This window comes from Bison bison, unplaced genomic scaffold (assembly GCF_000754665.1).
Source record: "Bison bison bison isolate TAMUID 2011002044 unplaced genomic scaffold, Bison_UMD1.0 scf7180017864297, whole genome shotgun sequence".
Lineage (NCBI taxonomy): Eukaryota > Metazoa > Chordata > Mammalia > Artiodactyla > Bovidae > Bison > Bison bison.
In genome coordinates, this window is record NW_011494869.1 from 2132479 (window position 1) to 2155734 (window position 23256).

The window sequence follows — 23256 nt, forward strand, 5'->3', positions numbered from 1 at the left end:
GTAGTGGCCACAGGACTGGAAAAGGTCAGTATTCAATCCAATCCCAAAGAAAGGCAATGACAAAGAATGCTCAAACTACCACACAACTGCACTCATCTCACATGCTAGGAAAATAACACTCAAAATTCTCCAAGCCAGGCTTCAGCAATACGTGAATTGTGAACTTCCAGATATTCAAGCTGGTTTCAGAAAAGGCAGAGGAACCAGAGATCAAATTGCCAACATCTGCTGGATCATCAAAAAAGCAAGAGAGTTCCAGAAAAACATCTATTTCTGCTTTATTGACTATGCCAAAGCCTTTGACTGTGTAGATCACAACAAACTGTGGAAAATTTTGAAAGAGATGGGAATACCACACCACCTGACTTGCCTCTTGAGAAACCTGTATGCAGGTCAGGAAGCAACAGTTAGAACTGGACATGGAACAACAGACTGGTTCCAAATAGGAAAAGGAGTACGTCAAGGCTGTATATTGTCACCCCACTTATTTAACTTATATGCAGAGTACATCATGAGAAATGCTGGGCTGGAGGACGCACAAGCTGGAATCAAGATTGCTGGGAGAAATATCAATAACCTCAGATATGCAGGGGACATCACTCTTATGTCAGAAAGTGAAGAATTAAAGAGCCTTTGATGAAAGTGAAAGAGGAGAGCAAAAATGTTGGCTTAACACTCAACATTCAGAAAACTAAGATCATGTCATCTGGTCCCATCACTTCATGGCAATTAGATGGGGAAACAGTGGAAACAGTGGCGGATTTTATTTTGGGGGGCTTCAAAATCACTGCAGATGGTGACTGCAGCCATGAAATTAAAAGACGCTTACTCCTTGGAAGGAAAGTTATGACCAACCTAGACAGCATTTTAAAAAGCAGAGAAATTACTTTGTCAACAAAGGTCCATCTAGTCAAGGCTATGGTTTTCCAGTGGTCATGTACAGATGTGAGAGTTGGACTGTGAAGAAAGCTGAGCACCGAAGAATTGATGCTTTTGAACTGTGGTGTTGGAGAAGACTCTTGAGAGTCCCTTGGACTGCAAGGAGATCCAACCAGTCCATCCTAAAGGAAATCAGTCCTGGGTGTTCATTGGAAGGACTGATGTTGAAGCTGAAACTCCAATATTTTGGCCACCTGATGCAAAGAGCTGACTCATTTGAAAAGACCCTGATGTTGGGAAAGATTGAAGGCGGGAGGAGAAGGGGACGACAGAGGATGAGATGGTTAGTTGGCATCACCAACTCAATGGACATGAGTCTGGGTAAACTCCAGGAAATGGTGATAGACAGGGAGGCCTGGCGTGCTGTGGTTCATGGGGTCACAAAAAGTTGGATACGACTGAGCAACTGAACTGAACTGACAGGTTATTACAAAATCTTGATTACAGTTCCCTGTGCTATAGAGTAAATCTTTGTTGCTTGTTGCATATCTATTGTTTTAATTAGAAATCTAGCATTCTAGTCACACTAAGTCAAACAAGTGGAGTCAAAATGTCATAAATATTTTAGTGCTTCTTTTTTAATATACTTTATCTATTGACTACACTAAGGCCTCTGGCTGTGTAGATCACAATAAACTGTAAAAAATTCTTAAAGAGATGGGAATACCAAACCACTCCACCTATCTCCTGAGAAACCTGTGTGCAGGTCAAGAAGTAACAGTTAGAACCTAACATGGAACAATGGACTGGTTCAAATTGGGAAAGGAGTACAAAAAGGCTGTATATTGTCACCCTGCTTATTTAACTTCTATGCAGAGTACATCGTATGAAATGTCAGGCTGGATGAATCACAAGCTGGAATCAAGACTGCTGGGAGAGGTACCAACAACTTCAGGTATGTAGATGATACCACTCTATTGGCAGAAAGTAAAGAGGAACTAAAGAGTCTCTTGATAAGGGTGAAGGAGGAGAGTGAAAAAGCTGGCTTGAAACTCAACATTCAAAAAATTAAGATCATGGCATCTGGTCCCTTCACTTCAAGGCAAATAGAAGGTTAAAAAGTGAAGCAGTGGTAAAGTTTATTTGGGGGGGCTCCAAAATCACTGTGAATGGTGACTGCAGCCATGAAATTAAAAGATGCTGCTCCTTGGAAGGAAAGCTATGACAAACCTAGATAGCATATTAAAAAGCAGAGATATCACTTTGCTGACAAAGGTCTGTGTAGTCAAAGCTATGGTTTTTCTAGTATGTACAGATGTGAGAGCTGGACAATAAAGAAGGCTGAACACTGAAGAACTGATGCTTCTGAATTGTTGTGCTGGAGAAGGCTCTTGAGAGTCCCGTGGACAGTAAGGAGATCAAACCAGTCGATCCTAAAGGAAATCAACCCCAAAAATTCATTGGAAGGACTGTTGCTAAAACTGAAGCTCCAATACTTTGGCCACCTGATGTGAAGAACTGACTCATTGGAAAAGACCCTCCTGCTGGGAAAGACTGAAGGCAAAAGGGGAAGGGGTGGAGGAAGAGATAGATAGCATCACCAACTCAATGGACACAAATGTGAGCAAACTCTGGGATATAGTGGAGAACAGAGGAGCCTGGTGGGCTTATAGTCCATGGAGCTGCAAAGAGTTAGATACAACTCAGTGACTAAAAAATAACAATCCATCTGGACTATGAAGCACTGCAGTCTCTGGGTTTCCCTCCTACTTCATGGCTACTTCTTCTTAGCATCATACTCTGCTGACCACCAAGGGTGGTACTTATATTTATGATTTGTGATTTTTAAATGTTTGCCTGTAGCCCCAACACTTCCCCTTTACTGAAGACCATTGTGTCCAACTGCTTCCTTGATATTTCTACTTGGATGTCTAAAGGGAAATTTAAACTTAACATATAAAACTGAGTTCCTGGTTCCCTTCCTCACTCCTCCCACTGGGTCGGCTTCCATCAAGTACACGTGTTGGAAGTCCTGCTCACGTCTCACTGGCCAATACGTAGACACAGCAGCTACAAAGAAGGCTGGGAAAATGCAGCCTTTTATCTCTGGCAGCTATGAATCCAATCAAAATTTGTGATTCTCTTACCAATAAGGAAAGAGAAATATAGATGTCAAGGGTACACAGCTAGCCATTACGCCTCACACCTTCTTCAGTCTATTCTCCACAGAGCAACCAGAATGATCTTAAAATGTAAGTCAGATATGTAATTCCTAATCAAAATTCATCAGGGTAGATAAAGGGAAAGAATCAAGCATTTATTCTATCTTTCCTGTATGAACTGTATCTCAGGAAGTTCATTATATCATTACAAAAATAAAGCATAACAATAGACATTTTGTGCCTTGATGTGATGCAACAGGACTTACCACATCACCCAAGAATTCTGGCCCCTCAAAAATCAAACATGAATCTAACCAAATCTCTAGATCTAACTACTATCTATAGGAAACAGGGGGGATGGAGGATCACTCTGTGGAATCTGGTGAAGATGCACTTAGTACCTTGTTTGGATCCCAATTTAAGAAAATGAACTTAAAAAATAAACATATACATATATACAAATCTACATATACATATATACACATCTACATCTACAAAAATAAACATATACGTATACATCATATACATACGTATATTACTCAACTGGGCAGATCTGAATACTGACTAGATATTTGATGATATTAAGGAACTACTGTCACTTTTTACATGTGATAAATATACTGTGATTTAACTTTTAAAAAGGACCGTATCACTTAGAGACAAACAATGAAGTACAATGAAATGATGAATGGGACTTGCTGCAAAATCCTCTGGGGCAGGGGACAGGATGATGAAGCAAGACGCTCATACGCTGATAGCTTGAAAATCTGGGTGATGACACTTCACTATTCCATTTTCTATACTTCTGCATACGGGTGAAAGCTTCCATACTAAAAAATAGCTTAAGTACTTTATGATGGCTTCCTATTCTACGCTGTATGACTTCTAAGATTCTTCATGGTCTCACCCTCTACAAACCTTGTCTCCTACCATTTTCTGAGCAGTTTCCTCTCCTCCAGTCACACTGGCCATCCACTTCCCTGACCTGCTGCCAGACATGCTTCTGTCACAGGGCCTCCATAAGTGATGCTCTGCTCCCAGACAACAATATCTGCCCAGTTCAGCTCTCTACCCAAAAGTCACCTCATTGAAGAAGTCTCTCCTGATCTTCCTACTGAAAGGAAACGCTCTCCATTCTCTACCACTTTCTGTTCTCTATCATGTCAGTATCTGATATTAAATGATATGTCTGTTTATTCATTGTGGAATGAATAAGCCCCAAAAAGGCCAAGCTTCTGCTATTCTCCACTGGATCCTGGCTTATAGCACTGAGCCTGGTGTAGAGTGAGTGAAATAATATTCATATTAATATCTTTATTTGGATACTACACTATCAAGAGTTCTTAATAAAGAGAATGCCTAAGAGCCTCATTAGCCATATTACAAAGTGACATTTATCAAATCCAGAAAGCTAGAAAATAGTGATGTAATTCACTACGAAGATATGAAACAAAGTGGGGAGAAACTTTTAAAGAAGACTTCTTAGACATCTTTCTCCTAGTTGAAAAGACCGGGGAAAGTCAACATCTAATACATTGGTACTTCTTAATACTTTGCTGACAGAGGTCTGTCTAGTCAAAGCTGTAGTTTTTCCAGTAGTCATGTATGGATGTGAGAGTTGGACCATAAAGAAAGCTGAGTGCCAAAGAATTGATGCTTTTGAACTGTAGTGTTCAAGAAGACTCTTGAGAGTCCCTGGGATGGCAAAGAGATCAAACCAGTCCATCCTAAAGGAAATCAGTCCTGAATATTCATTGGAAGGACTGATGCTGAAGCTGAAACTCCAATACTTTGGCCACTTGATGCAAAGAATTGACTTACTGGAAAAGACCTTGATGCTGGGAAAGATTGAAGGCAGGAGGAGAAGGGGACAACAGAGGATGATAGTTGGATGGCATCACCGACTTGATGGACATGAATCTGAGCAAGTTCCAGGAGCTGGTGATGGACAGAGAAGCCTGGCATGCAGTCCATGGGGTCACAAAGAGTCGGATATGACTGAGCAACTGAACTGAACTGAATACATTGATGGCACAAAAAGATATTTGAGCCCCTTTTTCTTATGCCTTTGCTTTTATCATCTCTAGGCCATCTTCAAGTTGAAGAAACTACCTTTTATTTTCTTTTTGTTTGTTTGTTTGTTTTTTTAATTTTATTTTATTTTTAAACTTTACAATATTGTGTTAGTTTTGCCAAATATCAAAATGAATCCACCACAGGTATACATGTGTTCCCCATCCTGAACCCTCCTCCCTCCTCCCTCCCCATACCATCCCTCTGGGTCGTCCCAGTGCACTAGCCCCAAGCATCCAGTATTTCTTGAGATGAACTTACTTATCTCACTTTTCAAATATTTATCACAATTTCCTATATGTTAGGCCCTATGCTAAGCACCTGGATTATAAGGGGAACCTAGACAGAACCAGGGAGGGCGAATTCCAGGCAGGAAGAAAACTAAATCCCTATCATTATTTTTGTCAACAAGAATTGCTGATTGTGGCAAATCTGATATTTTAATATTTTATATTTATATTAAAATATATTTCATTTTTAAAATATCTATATTTTAATTCAAAATGCTAGCACTATAGTATACTTATGGCTGATTTGCATTGCTGTACGGCAGAAACCAACACAACACTGTAAAGCAATTATTCTCCAATTAAAAAATTGAAAACTTTTTCAAAAAATATGTACACCTGGATAACAAAGTATTGCAATGTTTTTCTATTCTTCTTGGGCCATGTTCTTTCAATTTCATAGTAACAAACCAAGAAAACTATTTTGACAACAAGCTAGGCATTTTCTTAAAACACAACTGAGCGAAAAAAAAAAAAAAGATGACTTCATATTTTCTGTAAACCACTGCTGCCATTTTCATATGCCAACACTGTTGCAAGCTGATGCTGTCTTAAGTCCAAGGATGTACCCAGTTTTGCTTTCCTACAAAAGCCTAGTATTTCTTATATTCTTTTTAATAGTAAAGGTACAAATTTAAGAGGTCAAGAAAAATGCCAGGCTCCAGAATTTTACGGTGTTATGATAACACTGACTACTGTATTTCTACTTTGCATGACATGTACACTAGGATTATTAGATAAATAACATATCCAATCTTTTTTTTCAAGTCCATGTGAAAAGAGATAAGGAAAGCTGAAATGAATTTGCTGCACCTGTTATCTGGGGTATTTGGCATCCTTAACAAGTTAAATCTCCAGGAAGCTAGATTACTAGATGACAGGGGGAAAAAATGTATACTGCATTATAATCTTCAACATGCTAATATACAAAGAGGGCTGAAAATCCAATTGAAAGAGGACTGTCTTATTAAACTGTGGCATGCTGCAATTTACATATCTCACCCTCCAGATGTGAGGAGGGTAAATGAGAGTGAAGTGTGTTCAGATCAGCAGGGGATAGGAGGGAAAACACATATGCACTTTGGCTATCAATTTGGCCAAGTGGAGAAAAAGTGACACAATGAAAAGATTGACTTTTATTCTTCCTAAAATAAATCTGGTCTTGCTGACGCTTTGCTACATTCTGGATCAGCACTGAAGACAGCAGGACTAACCCCAGCTGGTTGTTCTGTGCACACCCTGTTGGTTTTCCAACAGTAAGAGTAAATGTAGATGCCCAGACCACCAGAAAAACTACTGCAATGGGGCCCTGCTGATGGTGCAGGATGGCAGGATCTTTGTGGAAAAATGGGGACCAAAACCGGCAGCAGGTGCTTCCCCAAATACCCACCATTAGTCTTAGACAGTCAGTAAAAGGAGAAATCACTACGTCCTCAGAAACACACATTATGTCAATTATTTCACAGCTTAGAGCCCAATCCAACACAAAATCCTAATGTACTGAAAATGGTATAAATTTCTCATAGTCAGCCACTACTCTCAGCCTATCTCCTCTCACAGATGCATGTAACCCTTGATAACTTTCAAATACTTAGAAGACATACTAAAGCAACATTTAACTGATTTATTTTTAATTAGGGCTTTCCCAATAGACCACAGGCAATGTTGGTGAAATGGAATGGTAAGAGGGAATAAAAAAGCTAGGAGTAAGATAAGCAGCCACAAAATACAGCCATGGAGTAATCCTCAGTGGGAATGCTGGCATTTCATATTTATAAAGTAGGTATGCTACTGCTAAGTCACTTCAGTCATGTCCAACTCTGTGCGATCCCATAGACGGCAGCCCACCAGGCTCCCCCGTCCCTGGAATTCTCCAGGCAAGAACACTGGAGTGAGTTGCCATTTCCTTCTCCAACGCGTGAAAGTGAAAAGTGAAAGTGAAGTCGCTCAGTCGTGTCTGACTCTTAGCGACCCCATGGACTGCAGCCTACTAGGCTCCTCCATCCATGGGATTTTCCAGGCAAGAGTACTGGAGTGGGGTGCCATTGCCTTCTCCATAAAGTAGGTATAAACTCACTTAAAATATATTATTTGCTGTATAGATAAGTAGTTCTAAAAATCTCTCCCTTTGCTTTTAGTTTTTGATGAGGGGAAATTAAAAACATTTATAAGTAAAACAGAAGAGTATAACAAACCCCATGTACTCATCACCCAGATTCAACAGTAACTAACGTTCTGGCCTTCGGGCTTCATCTGTGCCTCTATCCATTCGCCTTTCTATTGCTATTACTACATTTTTAAGTTTTTAAGGTAAAAGTTAGATATTGAGAAAGCATAAATACTGAGTGTACAACTTTGACAAATGAATTCATCCATGGAACCCACACAGCTCTGATGACACAGCACATTCCACCTCTTCAGAAAGTTCTGTGTATCCCTTTCTCAGTCAGACTGCCTACAGGTAGAATAATACTTATTCAACAGAAGACTTTTTTTTTTCTCCAGCATAGAAAAAAAAATTAAGGAAAGCCAACCCCTTGAATCCAGCAAGCTTTGCATTTCAAGCTGCACAAAGGCTTACTATAGCCAGTTTTTATAGTAAAATGACAGTGTAGGAATTTGACCCCCAAACTAAATCCAACCATTCTCTTCAGAGATAATATTCAGATATAGAACCTGGAGAAAAAAAAAATCAGGACTTCAATAATGTACAGCAAAAAACACTACTTCTGGACCTATTTATCTTTTTGGTTATTTCAGTAACACCCCAAACAAAATTAAAAGTTCATAAACACAATCCAAGAAATAAACAGTAATACTACAAAGTGGAAAATTAATAACAACAGTATTATATAATGAAATTTCTAACCACTGACTACAGTGATCCACGCTTGGCAGGTCACATTAAATCCTCTATCCCTGCTCTCTAGAAATGTAGAAACAGTAGCAACAGCAGCAGGAACACCGCTAATGACATTTACAGCAGCTAAAAAGTATTAGTGATAGAGAAGAAAGGATTCAAAGCTAGTTCACTATCCCTATTATGTTCTTCTGATTCCACTGGTAATGGCACAACACAGATAAGCATACATACTATTAACATTACATATAAACTGGCATTTTGTTATGCCTATTTTAGCCTTGGGGTGTGTGTGTGTGTGTGTGTGTGTGTGTGTGTGTGTTTTGTCCTCGTTCCTTCAGTCATGCTGGCAAAATCCTTTTCTCTTCCACACAAGTCCCCACTTTGCTCCTTACAGAGGAAAACTCAACCTGCAATCTTGCACTCTTGGAGAAAGGGTGGGGAGAAGCCACCCTCCCAGTCCCTCAAGCTAGTTCTTCCTTCCAGAAGTAACTGGAATTTACACAACTGAGGAGAGAGAGCCTGAAAACGGGCTAGATGCCTGATGGCTGTGGTGGTGCTGGGCGGAAATGGCTTCTTTTTGAACTCAGGCTCTGTGCAGACAGGGGTAAGAAGACAGGGCAGGCCTCTGCTTTCGGCTCTAGCTTCCCTACTTGCGCTTGGGCGGAGCTACTGGTGAGGTAAGCCCTTCCCAGAGGACTGGTTACCCACCGTCAATAGGGAGCAGAAGGAGGCCTTCTCTGGGTCTCAGGTCCTGGTCACATTCTTTGCCATTAATGAGACCGATACTGTGATCAGCATTTGAATCTTAAGTCTCTCTCCTAAACTAATTACAGGGTGGGGAGGAAGGATGTAACTAACTAGGATCCCAAACTCCCAAGAAGCTGTGATCTCTACCCTTTGTCTCAGCTCACTACACCTGGACCACGTCTTTCCCTTTTTGGTGCCTCTCCAGCTGCACTGTCCAACATAAATATGCTGAGGTAGGTGCCAGGGAAGCATCCAGAAGGCTACCCTTCTTTACAGTCTGGCTACCTGCAGCTCATATAAGCCCTCATCACTGTTTGACAGCTCTTTCCTATTCAGAGTGGTCCACCATCCCCTCCTCTCATCCAGCCTGACCATTCCTCTCACCACCACCACCACCAGCAACACCATCAATGACACCAACACCATCGACAATACCACTAGCACCGCCACCACCTCCGTGAATGTTCAGAATTGCAAACTGCCAGCGACAAGCATCCAACCACTGTCTTGCCAGCGCTGCTGTTACCTTGTTTTCCTCTGGAGTAAAGAGGATTCGGAACACGGATGGCACTCCTGGAGCGACCTTGTGGCTGATATCTTTGGGGCTGATTACTTTAAAGTAAGGTGAACTTTCCTCAACAACTTTCACCATCCTTGGAATCTGCAAGAAAAACCCAGTAATGGGCCATGTTATTGAAAAATTTTATTTTATTATTTAAATGTGACTATTTTTTGAAAACGAACTGCTTAATAATCTAAAACCCCATCTACACCGGGGAGTCGCACTGGACTTTCCAACATCTGAGAACTGCTCTGGGAGAAGAAATCACACTGCACTCCTGCTATGGCTCATCCGCTGTACATAAGGCACCACTTGATCCTCACAATAACCTTTGAGCTTCATTACAATTCATTCTTCAGATGAGGAAACAGACACTTGCCCTAAGAGTTACAACTTCACCAAGCAATGGTGTTCAGGATCAAATCCTGGCCTAGCTCTACCTTCCTTCCCTACAGGACTGTCCCACCCAACACTACCGTGAAGCAAGAACACAGAGGGCAGTAGAATATCTGCAAGGCCAGTCTCAGAGCAGGTTCAAACAGTTCCATCCTTTTAAAGTCTTATTCTTCTGCCCTGCTTGCCTCACCCAGAGTACATATACCTATCTTGGACAGCCCCCAGCAATAAAGGAAACATAACTGTGAGAAGAGGGGTGGTCAGAGGTAGAGGTTCTAGGGACACAGGAACAGGAGAGGATTTTTTTTTAAAGAAGAAAAAAAAAAGATTTAAAGGCAGCAAAAGAAAGTTAACTATAGCTAAGTCCGTCCTAGGAGTCTCAGGTGGAAAATGAGAAAACAAGAACCCTACAGCCTTTCAAAGCTGGAGCCTAGATGTGGAAGGGAAGAAGAAAAGCAGAGAGAATTCAGACATATCTGAAGACTAGAGACTGGGGAGTTAAGAATGAGATGTGTGCATATCTGATAGGAACAGAAGTGGCTTTGCTGTTAAGAGAAAAGGTCAATGGCATTCATGATGTGTTAACTGATGTCATATAAGCTTGTTGGGAATACTTTTAGTAAGATCATAACTGTGGATTAAAAACTAGAAAGGAAAACAACAGCAACACTAGTAATAATACTAACACTGCTTTAGTGCTTACTAATGACAGGCACTGAGCTGAATACTTTACATCCATTATCTCATTTAATATCCCAAACAACCTACTGAAATGGGTGCAATTATTATCCCCACAGCTTGGAGAAGTGAAGTAACTTGCCCAAAGTCTATAGCTAGGAGAGCACCCACCTGGAATCTGATTCCAGATTAATCTGACTCTGGAGTCTGGGTGCTTATAACTGTATCCCAAGTGAATTTTGTTGTGGCTTGTAGAGTGTTCATGGCTTACTTTCAACTTGTGTGTTCAAGAGAGATAGAAGAACAACAACCTGGCTCTGTCTTTGGCATTCCAAGCCAGCGAGGAAGCTAAAGGTGAGTGACACAGAGAGCATTTTTCAGTGTCCTAAATTTATCTCAGTGGTTCCTTCATGAAATAGGAAGTAGAGAAGCAGGCTTACATCAGCCACCTTGTACAAGGGTCCTGGGATTAACTTACCAAGAACAAGCCTGCCTGGCCTAGAGAACCTGTCTGCTTGTTGGCAGCTGAACTTCCTTGCATGAGGACCTTCTTTTCATGGGGTCCAATACTCCAACAGCATCTGTCCAAGAGGTGTGTGTTTTATCCACAAGAACTGAGTGTCCTTTGGTAGACAAGGCTAACACATGCCTCTTATCCTTGACATGCTCACTACACCCACTGACAATCATTTCTTGTTGATGGCCAGGGAGAAGTACCTTTTGTTCTAGGTCCCCTCTGCCTTTAATAGCCTAAAAAAACTTGAACAAGAGGCCAAAAGTAGTGGAGAAAGGGAAAAAGAGAACTGAAAGTGAGAAACTAAGCTGGTTGGCAGGCCTATGTAACTGATCTCTTCTTGAGATATACGAACCTGAGTATAAACATCTTGGGTTCTTTTTCTTCCCTCTGCCTACCCTTCAGCTTCCATCCCATGAGCTCTCTTGCTAACTCTCCTGCAGTGAAGAACTAAATGTTCCATCTTCCAAAGTCTGACTTTGCTGTCACTAAATAACCTCATTGATCTCTGAAAGGCATCACCAATTCCTTTAATCAGTTACTGTAGTAAATATAACTGCAAGTCTTCCCATTTGCCTTGAATTCTTGCATAGTCTTCACTTAATTTCCCACTTTTATTATACCTAGAATTTTAGTCTCAATGTTCTAAGTCTCCTGTAAGTATTTCTACTTGTCCTTAACACCTGATATTTAGCATCTCTCTAATGCCTTCCTCCCTATCTGATTACTTTTCATGCTTAACTGTGCTTCATGCTGACATTCTGCATTATTCTTTCTTTCATCATTGTTATATGTCAAGAAAATCTTCGGTCATTTAATACTGTTTCTGGAAATAAACCCTAATTTATCTCTGAAGGGAAAAGGCATCATGATGGAGAAGAAATCCTCAGTTGCAACCACAAGGAAACAAGGAACAGACAGTGGGAAAAGCCATCCAAATCTATATGTAGACAAATTCTGAAGGCTATCTGAGGTACAAGGGGGGAGATGGAAAAGAGAAACGGGAACTTCTCTTTTTGAAGTTTTTTCTAATATAATTTGCATAATCTAAACGCATTGGCTCAACAACTGCAATTCATATGAGTAGACTTGACACCTTCTCTGAAAGGCATCACTGATTCCTTTAATGAGCTACTGTAGTGAATATAACTGCAAGTCTTCCCATTTGCCTTTAATTCTTGCAGAGACTTCACTTAATTCCCCTCCTTTATTACAGCTAGAATTTGTGGCTATAATAGTGGGAAATAGTGGCTCTAATGTGGAGTATGTAAACATGAATAGTAATGGCACTGTCTTAAATGAAAACCTCTCCCAAATGGTCACTGGTGAGAATTGCATGACACTCGTCTAGCTAATCCTTTATTCAACAGAATACTTAGCGCACATGGGAGCTTACCATGGCGGGTACTGCCCTGGGACTGAGCATTTAGCAACAAAACAACCAGAACAGTCCTGACTTCATCAAGCTCATAATCAAAGGGCATGTCTTCATCTATTTTCCTAGGTCTATCAAATTAAAGAGCTTATCTAAGACCTTACAAGATCCCATTCTATCTAATCCCTTCTTATATATCCATAAAAGGTACAGCCATCCCAGCAAACATACTCACTGTGTCAGTGTTCCTCAAAACCAGTGGGACCTCATAGACTTCACAGGGAGTGTAGTTCTGAAATATAATTTCTGATGGAAAGGGCTGGAATAACGCCTGATCCAGGTCAATTCCTGGAAACTACAGTTGAAAGAATAAATTAATCATATAGTCACAAAGTGGCAGAAATGACTGGAAAAGATAAGAAATTACCACACATACCTATGAATATTAACACTAAGAACCAAGGAAACACTTTAAAAGGAGTAACAGAATGGCAAATACTGTATATTAATGCACATGTATGGAATTTAGAAGATGGTACTGATGATCCTACATGCAGAGCAGCAAAGGAGACACAGATGTAAAGAATAGACTTTTGGATTCAGTGGGAGAAGGCGAGGGTGGGATGATCTGAGAGAACAGCACTGAAACATATACATTATCATATGTAAAACAGATGACCAGTACAAGTTTGATACATGAAGCAGGGCACCCAAAGCTGGTGCTCTGGGACAACCCAGAGAGATAAGAGTGGGGAGGGAGGTGGGAGGGGGTTCAGGATGAGGAGGACACATGTATACCTGTGGCTGATTCACGCTGATGTATGACAAAAACCATCACAATATTGTAAAGTAATTATCCTCCAATTAAAATTGATTAATTTTAAAAAATTCAAAATAACCCATAAATTAGAATTGATAAGTGACTTATCAAGGTCACTGAATAAAAGGTCAACATAAATCAATTATATTTCTTTGCACTAGCAATGAACATTTAGGAAATGAAATTTATAAATAATACCATTTAAAACCACATTCTAAAACATAAAACACATAGGAATAAATCCAATGAAAGATGTTTAAGACCTTTATCTGGAAAATCTACAAACCATTATTGACAGAAACTAAAGAAACTCTATGGACTTCCCTAATGGGAAGAAATACCCAATCACTTTATTTTAAAAGAAAAAAAAAGAAAATCTACACTGAACCACTGGCAGGTGTGTGGAAAATACACTAATATGCATATTTATAGGAAGAGTCCATCATTTAGACAGGCTAGAAGAATCATAGCTGGGGAACTCTTGGGGGAAGAAAAGGCTAACACAATTCTGTCACATCTCCTCCCTTCTTCTCATCCCCTTTCCAAATAAACAAACACATACAATCCTCTTTCATAAAGAGCTGCCCCTAGAATCATGGCGAATTCCTATTGGACTGCAATACTACCAGCCCTGCCTCAACATTAACTACCTGAAAACAGCAAGTCCAGGAAGAATTCCCTTCTTTATTTCAAAGATGAGTGATAATAATAATCACAATGACAAATAAGCCAGGATCTATACAAAAACACTCACCAAAAAAAGAAAAAGAGAAGCAAAGAAAACGTCAAATGAATATTCACTTTTCTGGTTGCCATGAAAACAATAAGAATATTCACTACACCACTTCATCATAAGTTCAAAGAACATAATAGAAAAAAATCAGAGAGCACAAAGCAAATATTCAAGAGTTCCAGGGAAGATTAAGCAATCAAAAGCGATAAAAAATTCAAGCACTAATTCAATAAATGCTAACTGAATTTCTAATGCTTTCCATACGTTGAGCATACAATAGTGAAGAAAGCCATTAAAACCACTGCCTCATGAAGCTAAAATTCTTGAGGAAATGGATAAAAAATAAAAATACATAAAACAAGGTTGGGCAGTGTTAAAGCTATAAAGAAAGCTGAAGCAGGACAAGGAGATGGCATGAATGGGGATAGGCAGTCAAGGGATGGCCTCTCTATGGAAATGATTTGAATTGAAGTAAGTCATGCAGAGATCTGAGAAAACAGCATTCCAGTTAGAAGGAATAACAAGTGCAAAGACCTTGGGGTAAGAAGTATCTTCGAGTGTTTGAAGAGCAGCAAAAGGAGGTGCAGTTAGAGGAGAATGAGCTGCGGAAGAGACAAAGGAAAAGACTACGAAGGATGCAGGCTCAGATGCTGCAGGACTTTCTCATTATGAGAGTAAGAGGAAGCTTCTAGGCAGTTTTCAACATGGAAGCAACTTGTTCTAGTTCACATTTTAAAAAATCACTCTTCTTTGTGGAGAACTGATAATGGGGTGATCAGAGGGACACAGGGAGGCTACTTTAGGAGTCTAGATGATGATGGGTTGAATGGGATGGTGGTGGCAGAGGTGGTGAGAAGTGGTTTGATTACAGAGATGTATTTGTGATCACTAGCCCTTGTTGGATTTCACATAAGATGTGAGAAAAACAAAGGCATCAGAGATAACATCAAGGTTTTTGGCCTGGGAAAACAGATCAATGGAGGTATTACATGGTGGATGGAGGGAAGATCATGACTTTAGGGAAAGAATGTAATGCAAAATTTAGATCTTCAACATTTTAAGTTTGAGCTGCCAATCATACACTGAGCTGAATATATGATCCAGAGTTCAGGGGCTAGACCACAGTAGGAGACATAATTATGAAGGTAATCATTTAAAAGGTGAAATTTAAAACCTCGTTCCCACAAGGGGCCACCTAAGGAGTGAGTGCAGAAGAGAAAGAAGTTTAAAGAGCAAGTACTGGGGAGCTCCAATGTTTAGTGATTAGGAAAAGAAGAAAGAGCCAACAAATAAGAAAAAAGCAACCAGTGAAGTAGGAAGAAAGCCAAAGGAGTGTGATATCTGAGACACAAGTGAATGAAAAGGTACAAAAAAGACACTAACTATATAAAATGCTGTGAGATGACCCAACGGTGTTGAACTGATCGAGCTTAAGAATGAATTTTAAGACACACACACACCTCAAAGAAGGGATACAGAGGATGCTGATGAATGTAATTACAGTAAAATGGGAATGAACAAAGTTTAAAATGGATTAGAGAGGAAACACAAGGTGAAGAAGGGCAAAGAAGATACAGCATCTTCACCACTGATATTTCTAAAGGAAAACAAAAAAATGGCATGAATACTTGATAATCCAAGAAAAGCTTTCTAGCAAAAAGTAACAGATATAATATTTTAGGAAAAATTTAGACACATCCTAATAACATTGTGCATGCTGCATACATGCTACCCAATGGGCCGTAGGCCACCAGGTTCCTCTGTCCTTGGGATTTCCCAGACAAGAACACTGGAGTGAGTTGTCATCTCCTCCTCCAGGGGATCTTCCTGACCCGGGGATTGAACCCACATCTCTTACATCTCCTGCACTGGCAGGCAGGTTCTTTACCACTAGCGCCACCTGGGAAGGCTCCCTAATAAAATCACTGGATATCAAATAAGAATAAACAATCTTTGGGCACACAAGTTAATATTATAGCTCAGCTGGTAAAGAATCCACCTGCAACGCAGGAGACCCCAGTTCAATTCCTGGGTCAGGAAGATCCACTGGAGAAGGGATAGGCTACCCACTCCAGTATTCTTGGGCTTCCCCTCGTGGGTCAGCTGGTAAAGAATCCAGCCCCAGTGCGGGAGACCTAGGTTCGATTCCTGGGTTGGGAAGATCCCCTGCGGAAGGGAAAGGCTACCCACTCCAGTATTCTGGCCTAGAGAATTCCATGGACTAGGTCTATGGGGTTGCAAAGAGTCAGACACAACTGAACAATTTTCACTTTCACTGTTTCCTCATATCATCATTTAAAACCAGAAGGTAGTGAAGAAAATGCCTGCAAAGCTCTTATAGGGAAAACATGTAGCCCAAAAATTGTACACCCAACAAGTCTACAGTTCACCTTTAAAGGCAATAAGCAAATATTGTCAAATATATAAAATAAAGGACATACAGCTTCCATAATCTCTTCTTGAGGAAATGATAAGGGTATGACTCTCATTTAAATAAGAAACAAACAAAACTCAGGAAAATAAAGTAAAAAAATAACTGAGTTAACAGAAGATGAAAGATGAGATGTGGTACACTAAAAGCCTCGATCAAAATAAATTAAAACACATACACAAGCAGTAACACACACAACAGCACACACAGTCTGGTTTTAGTCATGCTCTGGGAAAGAAGCAGATAGCCCTTAATTATGATGAACTAGCTTTGGAAGAAGCTGTGTTCCCTGCCTTGAAGATAGAGGGTGGCTATGGAGAAGGAAATGGCAACCCACTCCAGTGTTCTTGCCTGAAGAATCCCAGGGACGGGGGAGCCTGGTGGGCTGCCATCTATGGGGTCGCACAGAGCCGGACACGACTGAAGCGACTTAGCAGCAGCAGCAGCAGCAGCATGGGAAAAAGAGGAAGCAATGAATGACTAAAGCTGGCAGGGCTCAGAAAAAGAGTAAATTGTATGCATATCCTAGACAGGAGAGGCAATGGGATGCCAAAGAGAGCAAAACAACCTGAGGCAATCACTCCTCTTGAGGGAAATCACTCTGAAAAACCCTCAGGAATAGCTAGGAACCTTTAGAGAGGGGGCTAATCTCCAGGAGTTCAACTAAGGGAGGCTCATACCATAATTTGTGCATAAAAACTGAAGTGTATAATTCAAGCAATTAATTTAAAAGTAGGAAATAAGACCCACTCTAAAAACATGTTCCTAATGCCTGGAATATATGGTTTACATTAAAAAATAGAAACATCAAAATAGCTATTCTTTACAGACTAAAAGGATGTATTTGTTATTGGAAATGAGCCAGAACAGACAAAAATGCCTGTTTTAATAAACAATTCCTCCTTCCTCCTTTCTAGTAATGACAGCTCAGTTAAGCAGGGACTTCTTTTTCTAGAAAGATAACCCAACTGGGCTTGACTAATATAATTCTTGGGATTACTCTTACTATGTAAACCATAGTGTTCAGAAGTAGCTAAGGAAGAAATGTGACTAATCAGAAGTTACTTATACTCTTCAATTCTTGGTATCAAATTATAGATACCAACATCAACAAAGGTAGAAAAAGAATATATAAAACAAATTCAAAAAGGGATTAGTCAGCCCCAAAACAATAAGTACTGCTTAGTTCTTACTGTTTTAGAACAGTCACGTTATTCCAGGATCTACCTTATACACAAATACAACAGAAAGCAGCTACCTTTTGATGTGTTGTTTCCCTCATATCTAAAAGTTGAATGATCTGTGGTCGGCACATCACACGGGTGTTGGCCAGTCTCTGCTCTGTGGTGAGGGACATTTCCTTCAGGAACTCCGAGGGTGTCAGCTAGAATTGAAAACAACAGGAGCTGAAGATTCATAAGTGGTAATACTGAAAAAGTGTTTTCCTAAGTGCCAGTAATGAATAATTTGTGTTTATAGCTTTCAGGATAATTCTGGAATGCCACTAAGTTCCCTTATAAAACATTTAAAATAACTAAATAATACAAACAAGAGAAGGACCTATGCACTTCTGAGCTTTTTGCACAATAATTTGAAATGACATATGGTTGCCGTTTCCTTATGATTTTAAAGGAATCACACAAAAGAACATGGGGTTGGGGAGAGGAAGGGCAAGAAACTGCACAGGAGCATGTCCAATGAGCTTAACATTTATGCTCAGAAGAGCATAAAACTCTAGGTTTCTAAAATCACTTAAGGGCTTCAGAGCTAAAGAGTCTGAGACATTTCTATTTCTCAATCAAAGTTACAACATGCAAGCAAAGCTTTTGGGTGTTTATCATGTTATACCTGGTTAAAGAGAAGTCTTAGAAAATGTAAAGGATCTGGGAAGTGTGACTGTGCTGCCTAGGAATGAGTTTGAACTTTTTAGAAATCATAAGAGCATACCTTGTTTCCAAAGAGCTCTCAGCTGATCATCAGATACAATAGTCAATCACATCCACTTACCCAAATAAGAACATAAAATGCTTTAACACTTTCTAATCTTATGAGAAAAAATGTTACCCATCATTTAAATAACCCAGCAAGGGCTTACCCAAGACCAACTACTATTCATTGCTTTGTCTGTATAGTCTTCAACTGATTAACGTAAGCAATTTAAGCCTCTACTTTGATGTATGTAATTTCAAAAACTTCCCAGGCTTTAAAAGGTATCTATGCTCTGTAGCAAGCTACCATGTTAACTAAACTGAGAATATTTGATATCCTGTTTGATATTCTGAGAAAGCCAGGCAGCCATTGTCATTCTCCAGAGGAGAAAGCTATTTTTCTGAGAGATGCTTCTCCTCTCATAGGAGATACTTTACTCTGAAATTCTCTGATACATTACCATTCGATTTACTTCATCTTCTGCAACCACCTTTGGACTCATGGGTGGTAAAATCTTGCTTTGGAATCCTTTAAGTGTTCTGACTAACCCCATATGAACAGCCCCCATGGACTCCTCGATACTTCTACTTGTCATTTTTAGCTATTTCCTCTGTTTACCTAAGAATGAAAAACAAAAAGTTTTAGAACAAATACAGTTAATTTCTGAATATAGGTCACATTTTTTGAAGGTTTTTCAAACACAAGAAGGTTTAGAAAATACTGATCTTCAAAAATACATCCAGTACTTGGAACCAATGCCTTAACTGTAGGAGTCTATTCCATGAGCCAGTCTGGAGTTAGCCTTATCCCAAACTCTGGGACCCCTTTTAGACAAAACAAGTGATTCTGGATTAAGCTCAGGGAAGACATGAAAACACAAGCAGCTCTTACATTTTGGTACTTTTATCTTCCCCAGATAAACAAAAACTGCTCAAAAAATATACTTCATAGTTTGCTACTTTATCTGCTTATTTGACAATTCTCTCTCATGACACTCTTCAAACAGAATAAACATAAGGCTTCAGGCCTTCACAGCTGGCAGAGAATTGAAAAAGGCGGCATGAGATGATATGGGGAAGTTTCTGAAAATGTTCTGAAGTTTATAGTAATAAATAAGGCATTAATCAGCTGCCCAATACCTCCAAATCAAATAAATATGACATTTCCCCATTGAATATATTTCCTTATACTTCTACTAGGACATTTGCAACTTTGGGAATCCATTTATGACTAAGTAGGGGCTTCCCTTGTGGCTCAGCTGGTAAAGAACGTGCCTGCAATGCAGGAGACCTGGGTTTGATCCCTGGGTTGGGAAGATCCCCTGGACAAGGGAAAGGCTACCCACTCCAGTATTCTAGCCTGGAGAATTCCATGGACTGTATAGTCAGTCCACAGGGTCACTTTCACACTTTCACTTATGACTAAGTAGGGATTTCTATTTTTAGTAATAGCAGCCTAGATTTTTTAACCCTGTGGGGGAGAAATGCTGGATATAACATCAAATTAAAAAACCTTAAAATCATTAAAAGTTCGAAAGACAGTAAGGCATTACCAGACCAAACTGGAAGGGAAAGTGGTGCATAAAGGAAAATAGATATGAATGAAAATGTAATAAGGTACACTGAAATAAAGCAATAAAACACCCAAAGAAATTAATATGAAATTTTAAAATAAGAAAAACAATCAGAAAAAAAGATGATTGAAATAGAAAACAGCTAAAGAAGTTCTAACATGCTATAACTGGAGCCAATGAAGAAGAAAAATAAAGTACTGGAGGAGGAGAACTAATATTTAAAACTATAATCTAAGAAAATTTTCCATTAAAAAAACAAGCAAAAGGAATTGGTGGTTACCCAGGAAGGTTGACCCAAAATGATCAACTCTGAGTCATATCTTGGAAGAACTACTAGAGTGTAAAGAATTTTTAAAATTAGCATCCAGACAAAAAGTCAAAATAAGGTATGAAAAAAGAGAACTAGATGTCAGTACACTTTGTAAAAGCTATCCATGAAATGGGCAAACAGAGGAGGAATATTTTCCAAAAACTTTAAAAAGCCTGAGCCAGAGATTTTACAAGCAACCAAGCTCTCCTTCCATCATCAAGGCTACAGAAAAGGAGTTTTGAACACGCCAAAGCCCAGGGAATATTACAAACATGTTCCCTTCCTGAAGAATATAACAGAGGATGGGCTCATCCAACCAAAAAACACAATTTTACATGAAAATTAAGAAAAGAAAGCCAAAAAGTAGATTAAGATTAGTAGTAGTTGGTATAAGAGGTAGGAATCAAACCATTTAATGAGATAGAATAAAGAAGAATTAAGGGATTTGTGGTAGAAAGCCCCTATGATGGCAGCCAATGATACCTGTTTCTAAGCATTCAGGTATTTATATAATCCTTCTCCCCTTGCGTGTGGGCTGTACTTAGGTATTGTAACAAATATAAAACAGCACAAGTGATGGATGTCACATGTAAAATCAATTATAAAGAGAACTGGTACCATCTTGGGCCCTGTCTGGCTCTCTCTCGGATCACCAGTTACTAACTGTAAGGACACTGAGAAACCTATAGAGAGGCCCATGTGGTGAGGAACCAAGGCCTGCCAGCAATGACATGAGTGGGCTTGGCAGTGGGTCTTCTAAGTCCTGCCAACAACCATGGGAATGAAGGCAGAGTTGCCAGCCCTGGTTGAGCCTTGAGATGACTGCAGTCTGGGCCAACAGCTTGATTGGAGATGCATGAGAGACCCTAAGTAGGAATCACCCAGCTAACCATCTTCTAGACTCCTGACCTATAGAAACTGAGAAAACAAATATTGTTTTAACCTATTAATCTGGAGTAATTTGTTATACAGCAATAGATAAAAATATAGGCACTATAAAGGGTTTACAAAGAAAGAAAACTGCTGAACATAAAGATTAATGTTCCTAAATTTCAAAAGGAATTTTAGAAAAAGCAAAGATGACATACTAAATAAAGAATAATGATAAATCACATACAATATACATAATTATTATAAATAGGAAGTGTGATATCACCAACATGGTAGAATAGGTAGTTGCCAACTTCTGTCCCACTCACAAAAAGACCATCTATTAACAGCAATTATCCATAGACAAGACACCTTTGTGAAAATCCCAGAACCGAGGGTGCGACTGAACCACTCCCTTGGATCACAGAGACTTGGAAAAACCTCAAAAACATTTTGTTAAGTAAAATGAGCCAGTCACACACACACAAAAATATGTATTGTGTGAGTCCATTCACATGAAGTGACCAGAAAAGGACAACCTCTATAGAGAAAAAGTAGATTAGTCATTGCAAAGGTCTGGGAGGAATGAAGGGATAGAAGAGTGATAACTAAAAGGTATGGGATTTCTTTTTGAAATGAAAATGTTTATAACTGACTATGGTAATAATTGCACATGTTTGCGAATATACTAAAAACTGTGAATTGTATGTACACTTTAAATGGATGAATTGCATCCTGAATTGAATGTGAATTATTATATCTCAATAAAGCTGTTAAAATATATTTTAAAACATTAAAAAAAATCAATCCTTAAAAGTTGAAAAGTGAAACAAATAAACCTTGCTGTATATCAAGTTGTTGTCATAACTACAAAGAGAAAACAGTTATTCTAAACAACCTTAAAACATGATTTTTGACTATATATCATCATTGGATAGTAGTCTTATCGTCCTAATATTAATAATAATATTTTAAAAACAAGTAGCAATATCAATATTGTTAGGAATCAAGCATTTCAACATTGAAAAAAATAAAATCATAAAAGTTCTTATATTAAGAAATACTATAATCTTAAATTTAAATGGCAAATATGAGTTTCAGCTCATGATTATTTTCTCCTTTTAAATAACTTGCCTACTGAAAGACCCTCAAAGCAATGAAAGCTCAGTAAGCAATGACAGTCCCAGGACGTAATGTGGTCTTTAAATACTACTTCCCACTAAAAGAAACCATACTCCTTAGAGAAATGAGTAACTCAAGGTCTGGGGCATGAAATGTGTAAGATGAACTTGGGACATTCTACTATACTGAAAGACAAGGACGTTACCAAAGGCTACTGGGGTTGAGTCTAAGGAGCCCAGAGCAACTTGAAGGAGTTTTCATTCACCAAAGACAGGACAATTTGGGGAAAAAAAAACAAAGTGTGCAATGGATTCCTCTTTAAAACTCTGAGTTCAAAAAAGATACTAAAAAACAATCACTGGTCACCTTTGGAAGTTGCTAGGACACAAAACTAATTAGTTTGGAAACAATAACAGGGAAGAATCAACCATTTATCCTGTCCCTTTCTGTACAAATTGCATCATAAGTTATCCAAATAGTTTATGAGGGGAAATTATTCTTCATGGACAAACTCCAGCTAATAAATGCAGAAGAAATGACAGAAAAATAATCACCATTTTCAGCCTCTAATGAAACGAAGGATCATCAATGCCAGAACCATTAGGAAGAATGTTGTTAAAGAACTTTATAATGGCTCAAACAGGCTAACAACACCTGAGCCCTCTACATCAATCTTAACACTAAAAGAGTGAAAACCAGACATATTATGTGCCTCCTGACGTGATGTAGTACACAGCACCACCTGTGTAGCACTATTAACAAAAATCTTAACCTAAATCTAATTAATCTCTAGATCTACCAGCTAGGGTACAGGAGATCAGGAAATGGAGGAACACGTGCAAGAACATAATTAAGCCGTATCAAGAATGCAGAAAATGTTACAGGAAAATGACCCACTTCACTAAACTAGTAAATAGTGCTTGTGTGCAAAC

The 23256-nt window shown here is 39.2% G+C and overlaps 1 protein-coding gene across 1 annotated transcript in view; it reads right to left on the reverse strand.

Moving 5' to 3' along the window:
- Window positions 1–23256, reverse strand: part of HYDIN (HYDIN, axonemal central pair apparatus protein) — a 474307-nt gene that overhangs the window by 300836 nt on the left and 150215 nt on the right. The window contains 4 exon segments of the mRNA XM_010850902.1: window positions 9538–9672; window positions 12772–12891; window positions 17779–17904; window positions 18910–19067. Of these exon segments, the coding sequence (XP_010849204.1) occupies window positions 9538–9672; window positions 12772–12891; window positions 17779–17904; window positions 18910–19044 (516 nt within the window). The 5' untranslated portion in view covers window positions 19045–19067.